The sequence below is a fragment of the Pristis pectinata genome, chromosome 22, assembly GCF_009764475.1.
Source record: "Pristis pectinata isolate sPriPec2 chromosome 22, sPriPec2.1.pri, whole genome shotgun sequence".
NCBI classification, from domain to species: domain Eukaryota; kingdom Metazoa; phylum Chordata; class Chondrichthyes; order Rhinopristiformes; family Pristidae; genus Pristis; species Pristis pectinata.
The window spans coordinates 23,256,923-23,267,196 of record NC_067426.1 but is presented as its reverse complement, the minus strand read 5'-3'; the positions used below and the strand labels follow the sequence as shown (position 1 = coordinate 23,267,196).

Genomic DNA, 10,274 nt, shown 5'->3' with positions numbered 1-10,274 from the left:
TCCATTTCTCTGAGACTCATAATCCAACCAATAATGCAAGACCCTGATGGAGGACCCATTCTCCAATCCTACATCAACCTGATCCCAATTGTTGATCCATGTTCTCATCACCAACCTCATGTGATTGCCAACCTAACCAGTCTTTCCCCGGCCACCAACTAAGATGGATTCAATCCAAACCTCTACACTGGCCGAGCCCTGATTGTGCCTCTGACCCCTGCCCCTCTGCCCCCATGAACCTGCCCTCAATTTCAGGCATAACAATTTTCTTTTTATTTGGTTTCTATCTCTCTGTAGTTGGATGTCTTTTATTTAGCAATATTCACTGAGAAAAGTCAAACAACTGGGATCAGAGAGTTTTGGAAATGCTTATTGCGGTAGTCAGCTGCTAGTGGCATGGCTAGTGGCGGCACAGTAGCGTAGCAGTTAGCGCAACGCTATTACAGCGCCAGTGATCGGGGTTCGATTCCGGCCGCTGTCTGTAAGGAGTTTATACGTTCTCCCGTGTCTGCGTGGGTTTCCTCCAGGTGATCCGGTTTCCTCCCACAAAGACGTACGGGTAGGTTAATTTGTGTTTAAAATGGGCAGCGCAGACTCGTTGGGCTGGAAGAGTCTGTTACCACGCTGTAAATAAAAAAAAATTAAAAAAAGAAAACTAGCCACATGGCCTTACAATATACCTAGTCCATCCCCTATTCCTTCAAATCTAGTATTAAAACTTCACCAGGTCAAAACAACATTCTGTTGGTGGCCATATCAGCCCAGAGTACAACACTGATTGATGTACCTTGGCACATTACAGTTCAACCCTGTACAGCAAATATCAGAGCTTTGGACCTATCTTCAATGGGTGCAGCAATGAAAATCAGGGGTGTGCAAGCTGCTAGAATTGGAGACGATCAGAGAATTGTTCTGCTGAAGAAATTGAAATAATCCCCACTCTCAAAATTCTTGTTCACTTTCCAGAAAGTGATGAAGAACTAGGAACTTGACAAATTTCCTTCCTCAGGCAGAGACTACTGAGACCAATTGGTATGATGCCAATGTTGTACAAGTCCAATTCACTCAGCTCTTCAGAGCAGCTTATCCTCACTGAAGCACTGAAATGGATGATCCCATTTAACAAGAGGATATTATATGAAGGGATAGAGTGAAACCAGAGACAAATGAAAGTTCAGGTTAATTTCTTTATTATTGTGCAAGCATTTTAGAAAAACAAATGAAAAAGTAAGTCAGTCAGACAGAACTAAACTAAGCAGACATTGTATGCTGCTGTGCATATGTTAAACAATACACAAATACTCTGACTTACCAGCATCAAAGCTTTTACAATAGTGTTATATATGAATTTTGCTTAAGTGATTAATTAAAAAAAATTAACATGCATAACATTCTGCTATATGTAAACTTTCTTGTGAGGTGTGGGACTGGCCCACCATTCCCAATAGTATTTGGTTACAAATCACGTGATCAAAACAGGAGAATAGTTTTTAGAAGAGCAACAAACAACAAGAAAAATCAATGCACACACCAACATTTGGCAATTTTACACATTTTTAGTTGTAACATTGAGGGAATTCCATGAGCAGATAAGCTGGAATGTGTGAACCATCCATCACCAAGGTTGCATTGCCGCTGGATAGTTTATTTTACTTGTAGTTTTCCCACACATGAAATTTTAAGCGGCTTTCTAATGTCAGAGCTTTTGGGTTACAGGGCAGAGGTGGTGTAAGGAGTTATGGTTTTGCCAAGAGTTGTTGCCTTTTAGGGCATTAGGTAGGTAGGAAGGAGCACGTCAGGTCAATGTCATCTACATGCAAACAGCCAAGTAGTTTAGATTACTGATTTCTTTGCGCACTTTGAGGGATCTTCTCAGTAGAGTAACATGGCCAGTTTAAGTTCATAATAACGTTCATCTGATGAATCACAATCAAATCTAAATGTCCTCATCTGGTACTTCTAATAGGTGTTGATGCCCAGTATTTATATGAGATTATATGGTAAATTATTCCTCATGAGTGCAGGAGTGCTGTGGCCAACCTTGCTCGGCCAAACAGAGTAGCCCAGAGATAAAGAACTGGATTTGTACATCACCTGTGTATTCAGTCCAATTTTTTATTCAGTGAGGATACTGGATTATCGTTGTCTGTGATAGCTTGGGGTCATTTTGCTATTCAGCCCCACACCTTTGACAATGTGATAGAACGCTTACATTGAAAACCATTCCAGTTACCATCAATACCATTACTGTTAGATCAACAATTCTATCCCACTCTCCTACCTCAAACAAGAAGACTCCAGTGAACAGCTCTACACTCCAGTCCAGTGAATCTTTCAGCTTGATGTGCTGACCCCAGTTTTCAAAGCTAAATCCACAATATTCTGGTGGATTTGAGGCCCATCCCATTGTGTCTACATAATGCTTAGCCAAGGTACAGGTACACTGAGACACACATTATCTGAAAAGCATTGTGAATTCCTTAAACAGGAAACTTGGTGAGGTAAATATGAAACGTCATGACTATATCTAGACATATGAAAGACAAATCACAAACCTCCAAATCAATGTACAGTATTTGGCATTGTATCAACTCTAATCCATCATCTGTAAACAAGGATTCAGACTTTGACTGAAGCCAGTAACATAGCAAGAATGTTTGTATTTCCAATCCTTTAATCCACCTACTTCTGAGCAGTTGAAATGTAACTTAATCATTGACTTTATAGAATGGACTTTCACCAAAACTCAACAGCTTATCTCGTACAACTAATGAAGTACAAAATCTCTCAGTTTCAGTAAGAAGGACATTCAATATCACTGCAGAACAAAGTGTGTGGCCAAAATAAATGAGAATAAAAACCCAGTTTCTGCTTTTAACTAATCTCTTTAAAATTAATGACAAAGCATGGCCGGACCATGATTAATACTTCACATCCCTAATTGCCTTTACCTTGTAGAAATTTGCAAATACACATTGTTAACATTTTACGTTCTTGATCAGTTAATGAGACTGACTGATGGTGATGTCTTTTGTAAAACGAAAGTAAACACTACTCACACAGAACACCTCTCTCTCTGACAATGGTCAAAGCAAGGAAAAACAAATGACAATTTCAATATTGGGTGAGAAACAACATTCCTATCACAGCTTGTAGTATTAATTTTAAATCTGTTCAAAACAAGTGCAACCATGCATTTCTAACCCATGTGAATCCAGTGAGCCGTATCACAACACTCCGTTAAAGGAATGATGAACACTGTGTCAGATGCAATTTCATAAAATACCAACAGGTGGAGTAGGCCAGGCTCAAACTTTTGTTTCAGATTGATCAAATATTCCAAATCAGTGGACACAAACTGCTCAATGGGTGAAGGGTTTATCACTTAAGCATGTACTTGCATTAAAGGGATTAGGGAAGAGATCAGCCAAGCAATAATTGAGTGATCTGTTAATTGATTCTAAGAGCTGGGGAACTGTGCAACCATATCAGGGAACATGCAGACTGAGGAATCCATCCCCCAACTCCGTAGCCATCTTCATCATGTCACTTTCTGCACTCCAAATGGTGTCTTATGCCCTGTTAACAAGGGCTGCAATGAACCATAGTCTTATTGGTAAATGAACTAATGCAGATAATGGATGATCTACTGTGAAAGACATGTTTAATTAATTATCAGGTCAGTTAACTGATGGGCGGGTGCAAAGAAGCTGATGTCAAGGACTTCAATAGTGGAAGTGGAGTTAATTTCACCAGCTACCAAGTAACAGATAGAATGGCATGACCTATTATTACCAGGCGAGCAGAAGATAACTGGAAGCGTATTGCTTTGTGAAGTCGATTTACTCTCAGTCTTCCAGAACACCAACCCTGCGATCTTTCAGCTGTAACATCAAGAAGCTTCTTAAATGAATTTGGTTTTGCACCTCAGACATTCCATTAACAACCTACTCTAAAGAACAGTAACACTTTGAATAAAGAATCACTGCCAGATGTCTAATCAAGATCTCCATCTCACCGCACCAAACAATACCTTTGTGTTCTGCTGCCCTTGAAATATCTGAATGTATCTGCATGATATGGGACACCCCTGCAGTTCGGGTCCCTCAGGAGGTTTGTGATATATATGATGTGTTTTAATGTCCAGTGTTGCACCTTGTTCCTAACCACCATATGGAAAAAATCTTTCTTCTTAGGTTAGAATCAAGCAGTAGAATCAAGAGGAAATGTAGTGAAGTCAATGATTTCACTCTTCATTCAACCAACTGGAAATATCTTGCCATGAGAGATGAGAAAATTATTCACTCTGAAATACCTTTCTGAGAAACTACTCTTGTATAACCTTGGCAAGGCTATGGAGAAGGGGTGGGGGTGGAAAATCACTGGCAGTCCATTATCTATCTTTAATTGATATCCACACCAGGATAGTTCCACAAGCAATCATTAGCTATTGACCAGTAGCAAGAGCCTGGCTCCATCTTCATTTCTGTAATTGTAACATCTTAACATGACCACAGCTTAGATGAATACATTCACCACAGTCTAGGGATCAAATCAGAGTTCCTTGGGGGTGAATGGCTTGAGTGGGCATGTAACATGGATGGTACTAGATTGCCTGCCTGTCATACATACAGATCGTTCTACCATTAGTCAATGGATGGTAAAATCAAGCATGATGTGATGGGAAGCATATTTAGCATCATTTTGCACTCTAGACAAGCTGAATTTTTGCCCCTGTACATTTATTTTTTTAACCATTAGGACAGCTTGGTTATGCATCTGACATCTTAAATTTGTTGTGTAAGAAAGCACAAGTGTAATTTTATAGAATAAGAAACAGAAATTACACATTTCAATGTCCCACCAATGTGATTAGGAAAAAAAAACCTAGCTGATAAAACTCTTATCAAAAGTTGCTTAGCCTCTCTAGAGTGTTGCTAAGGGGAGAGGAGGCATCCTGCAAGGTAATCATAAAATGCCACTAGGAAAGTACAAAAAGGGAAGATCTTCTCCAGGGTGCAAACTGTGCTTTAAATGGCCTAATGCTGGACTGGTGCAACTTAAATGTACAAAAATATATGAAGAATGGAACTGGAGTCAACAATCAATTCATAAGTCACTGTTACATTCGCGGCAAAGAATATCATCCTTCTCGGGAAAAAATCCTTTTCCAACCAGCGAGGCTGAGCATCGTGAGCAGGAGAAGCAGCTCTGGTGCCACTGGCGATCTTCAAAGGAAATGTATTTGCCGCCTCCAAAACCTTCAAAAAGAGAGATAGGCTTTTTAGAAGTGGTCAATCAATGGTGGCATGCCTCAAGCAAGCTGTAATGGCATTCTGTAAATACTGCCTGAAGTGGAAAGGCAAGCTCTGTCCAATAGTAGTGATCACTAACTCATGTACTACCAATTAGTCATCCTGATGATTTTAAACATGTTTACGTAATGGCAAAAGGAGTAATAATTCAGACCTTGCCTGCAATATGGGAGCAATTGCAAAAGTGTTTATCAACCAGTTTTTCCATAAACATCTACATTTGACACGTTTCTCCAAAAATGTTGCAGAAGTTTTCTTTTGACAAACTCATCAACATTTAATTTTCTTTGCAATATAATTATACAAAATTGACAGCTCCTAAATTGACAGATTATCTGGTCATTATCACTTGTGAAGGAGCTTGTCAAGCACAAATCACCTGCCCTAAAGCCTAAATTACAATGATGGCTCAACTTCAAAGCTAGTTCATTTAGCAATATAAATAGTTGATTTAGCAATGTAAATACTTTCCAGAGCAATCACTGCAACTCACAAAACATATCTGGGTTTCCCCAGGTTTGGTGTGCAGTCTCTGATAATCCAGAGAAGTTTCTAGAGTTCCAGACACTTCGGACTGAACTGCAGCCAGGACTCTGACTCAGTTTGATTGGCATGTGACGCATCAAAGGTCAGAAGCTGCACATGCACCAGTTGGAGCCAGCTGCCCTGAAAGACCCAGGGTCAATTCACTGGATACGTTTTCCAGTGTGCAGAAAGTCCATGGCTGAGTTACAGGATTAGCAGGTCACAAGCTTGAATGCATGTAAAACCCAACCCCGAGTCATTTATTGAGCCTGTTTCCTTGAACTCCCATCTTTCCTATTGCCATGAACTTATCCCAACTTCTCTCTTGAAATACCACGTTGTTTGGCTTGGATTCCTGGCTACCCTGAAAAGCACCCACAAATCCCGACAGAGTTGGAGACTGAGGAGCTAGAAGTGAGGCTGAGGCAGAATCTGGGCCTAGTCCAGTCCCCAAACATGTCTACTGTTCAAACTGGAATCAGTGACTGACTTTTCTCCACTCTATCTGCAAGCATTAGGCCAATTCTAATGCTCCTCCTGTTACCCCCATCTCCATTCAACCAACTAAGCAAAGACTGGGGACCAAGCTAGTCAACTCCCTGTTTACATATTTCAGCAGCACACGAACGCTCACATTACTTAATCTGGGTACCTTTTGTTGTTCTCACTTTCACTGCCTGTGCTCGTTAGCTGAAGGAAGGAGGGAAGACAGCCATCTTGCAAAATTCAATTTTCAAGAATTTGTTAAATTGACTGTAATTAATCAACATTTTTTAAAGGATGCAGATCAATGCTCATTACTTCAGCTCCCTCCCAACTGCAAATGTGCATTACTCCATGAGAAAGAGCATTCTTCAAGTCACGTCATGTTTCATTCAATCAAAAATGGCTTTTTCATTTCGACAACAATTCATGAATCTCATGTACCTGCTAAACAGGCCTTGTATGAAAGGCATAATAATGGCCCCACAAATGTCCTGTGTATACATGAGCAATGTAGTTGCTAATAAAAACCAATCATAAATTAGAACAGATTATTTATATGGCTTTCAATTAATGGATCAAAAGGGTTCATCAGCAATCACTGCCCATTGGGGGAGCAACTATCATTGTTACAAATGCTTTATTGTTGTTAATTTAAAAGATACCAGAGTGTATACTGATTAACTTTATCACAAAATACTTGATTCCAGAGAGGCTTCTTTTCAAAGCTTTAACTTTAGAACCTTGGCGCAAGACTAAGAAAAACATCGGGATATTTTTCTTACTGATTTTTGCCTTTCAAGTGTGACAGAAAGTGTTCTGATATTCCTGTGAATATGGCAGAATGTGCCTGGATGTGCCATTCACAGCAGGAGGAGAACCTTTTGTCACAGCTGGGAGTTGATTCTTTTTAAAGATACCAAAGAGATGGCTTTGTAGTAAAAGAAAAAAGATTAATGGAACAATTTAAATCAAAACTGTCGAGAGTCACACAGTGCCAGGGTCCAGGAGACATTACAAACTAAAGCAGTGGAGAAACAAGACGAGTTTTGCACTTGCAGATGGTTTTCAAGTTCCCAATTATCTGAGCTTTCCCTCACTGCCGGGAACTCCAGACTTCCCTGCTTCACCTCACTCAGCCAACACACGAACCCTGCATTTATATAGGGTCTTTTATGAGCTCAGAATGTCCCAAAGCACTTAACAGCATAGCGGTTAGCACGATGCTATTACAGCGCCAGCGATCGGGCTTCGATTCCCGTCGCTGTCTGTAAGGAGTTTGTGCGTTCTCCCGTGTCTGCGTGGATTTCCTCCGGGTGCTCCGGTTTCCTCCCACATTCTAAAGATGTACGGGTAGGTTAATTTGGGGTTTAAAATGGGCGGCGCGGACTCGTTGGGCTGGAAGGACCTGTTACCACGTTGTAAATAAAATGTAAATTTAAAAAATTTAAATAGAGTTGAGCCATCTTTGTAAATTAGGCTTTATGGCAGGTGATTTGTGTACAGCAAGTGAAAATGACCAGATAGATAATCTGTCAATTTAGGAATGCATATTAGTCAAGGCACAGGGATAACTCTTGCTCCTTGTCCAGTCATGGGATCACTTTCATGGACCTGAGGTTAATGTAACATCCATGAGATAGTATTTCCTACAATGCAGCACTGATTCAGCACTGAACTGAACCGTCAACCTTGTCTTTAGTACTTAAGTCTGGGAATAAGGCTCAGGTTCAACACCAAGGAAGGATACTCATTTGCAGGAACATGACCTTGCTTGTTTTACCCCCATTCCAGAGACTGGTTCCTTCTTTACTGTACAATGCCAGGTCTCAGCGACAGAGTACAGCTCACAAAGCAATAGTTTAAATATCATGTGTGGCTGAGCCACCTGAATAGTGTGGTGGTTTCCAAAGCCGGAACAATGGTCTGAAAGTCTCCTTGCCCGAGTGGTTCAAAGGAGTGTGAGGAAATTGGTCTGTCCAAAGTTCAAAAGGGACCCAGAGAAAACTGGCCAGTGTGTCACAGCTGGGAAATGTCACCTTGTCACAATGGACTGTTCTCTGCGGCTGTGCGTACATGCCATTGTAACTGAATGGAGCAAATTGTTCCATTTCCTAACAGCAACACACCACTCCTTGGTATTGAAATCAGGAAGTCAGTCTCACCTATTTACAGGTCTAACACATCCCCACTAAAACCATTGGATGATGCCAGAAAAGACTTTTAACATATTTCATTATTTCCTGCAGACCAGAGGTACATCCGTACATAGAAGTAAAAGGTTTAGAGCACAGGTTAGGGATTTGTTACCGTCCAAATCCATCGTACTTGGACATCCACAAAAATACAGCATGCTTGCAGGGTAAAATGCCCCATAATCAGCTGACATTCACTACTTGTGCAGAACCATTCTAATCTAACCTCAAACTGGGTAAAACCAGAACAGCTGGTTCTGTATTTGGTTAGATGTGTGCTACTTGAGGTCATCTACAACACCTCAGACCACAGGCTTTAGTTCAAAGCTCATGAGCTCATTTGATAGGAAGAATAGAATGTGCTAAAAGTCTGTCTCACCGTTGGTGGTCACTGAAAGAGTGGGATTTAAAAATTACAACCATGAGACAGGCTACACTGTCCAGCCTCTCCATAACTTTCACAAAAGCAGTGACCACACTGTCATACATCTCACCCGTTCCCAAATTCCTTTATTCTCCTTCTGTAACCACCTACACGTTCTTAACTATCAAGATCTCTGTTTCAATCATCAATCATGACAGTATACATCGCAGCTTCATAATCTTTGTATAAAAATCCTCCCTCATCTCTGTCCTAGACTTTTCACATGTAAATCTTTTTATCTCCCTTCATTCTGGACTCTTCAAATACTGGAAACAATCATTGTCCTTCTACTGTGTCCCAACCCCTCAGAACCTTATCAGTTTATTGGGGTAGGCTCTGATCCAATGAAAATATTCCCAGTTTTTGTTTTGAAAAAGCTTGCTTTATATTTATATTCCCTCCCAGCAGGCAGCATTTTTTTTTGCATCTGCACTGTACCCTCACTACAAACTTGGCATCCTGGGGCTCTCTGTAACCTTGATTTTTCATCCAGTTTCAGTGGAATTGTGGAAATAGCCACATAGATTTAAAGGGCAAAATGGATACTCTACTATCTATCACTGACTACATTTCAAAAGTATCATGGGAGATTGTAGACCATATGGGGACTTTTCAAAGTATGATAAGATCTGAGTAAAATGTAGGTCTTTGATCAAGTTCTTAAACATCTCATTTTGTTGGAAATGATGTTTAATAACCTTCCTGCGAAGTGCTAACGGTGCTTAACTACATAGAAAATGTCCTTAAGTACTTCTGCCAAGTCTGTAAAGGGCAGTTGAAAGTTGATCTTGCACTTACAAAACACCTTTCGCAAATGTAAAAATTGCAAAGTTGACTGCTAATTAAAGAGCTTTGAAAGTGCAGTCATTGTGGTAATGCAAGAAGTGGAGCAGTCAATTTGCCCTTAATGTTCTTTGATTACAAATTCTTTGAAATCTGCTGGAGTGAGAGTAGTCTGGCTCTTGGTTTTAATTTCTCGTGCAAAAGACAGCACCTTCAACAGCGCAGCACAGCACTTCCTCAGTGTCAGCCTCGATGTGCTCAAGACTCTGGAATAGGACTTGACCCTACAACCTTCTCAGAGATAAGAGGGGTACAACCAAATCAAGATAGACACTGGCATTACTTACTATCTGTTGATAACTACACCACAATTTCATTAAGCCTTGAAATTTGATTAACAGTTAACACACTTAATTATAAATATCTGGACTTGCTTTGCTTGCAAATTGTGAGCCCGGTACATTTCTACCAGCACATTGATATATGGTAAGGTTAAGGAAATGATGCAACAACACCAAGCTTTGTCTACAAGTATAACTTTCTTATGAC

The 10,274-nt window shown here is 40.3% G+C and overlaps 1 protein-coding gene across 2 annotated transcripts in view; it reads right to left on the bottom strand.

Moving 5' to 3' along the window:
* Positions 1-1,167: 1,167 nt before the first annotated feature.
* fhl3a (four and a half LIM domains 3a) overlaps positions 1,168-10,274 on the bottom strand; it is an 86,050-nt gene continuing 76,943 nt past the window's right edge. For both annotated transcript variants that reach the window (XM_052036485.1, XM_052036486.1), the window contains exon 6: positions 1,168-5,261. In XM_052036485.1, coding sequence (XP_051892445.1) covers positions 5,110-5,261 — 152 coding nt within the window. In that variant the 3' untranslated portion in view covers positions 1,168-5,109. The remainder of the gene's footprint in view (positions 5,262-10,274) is intronic.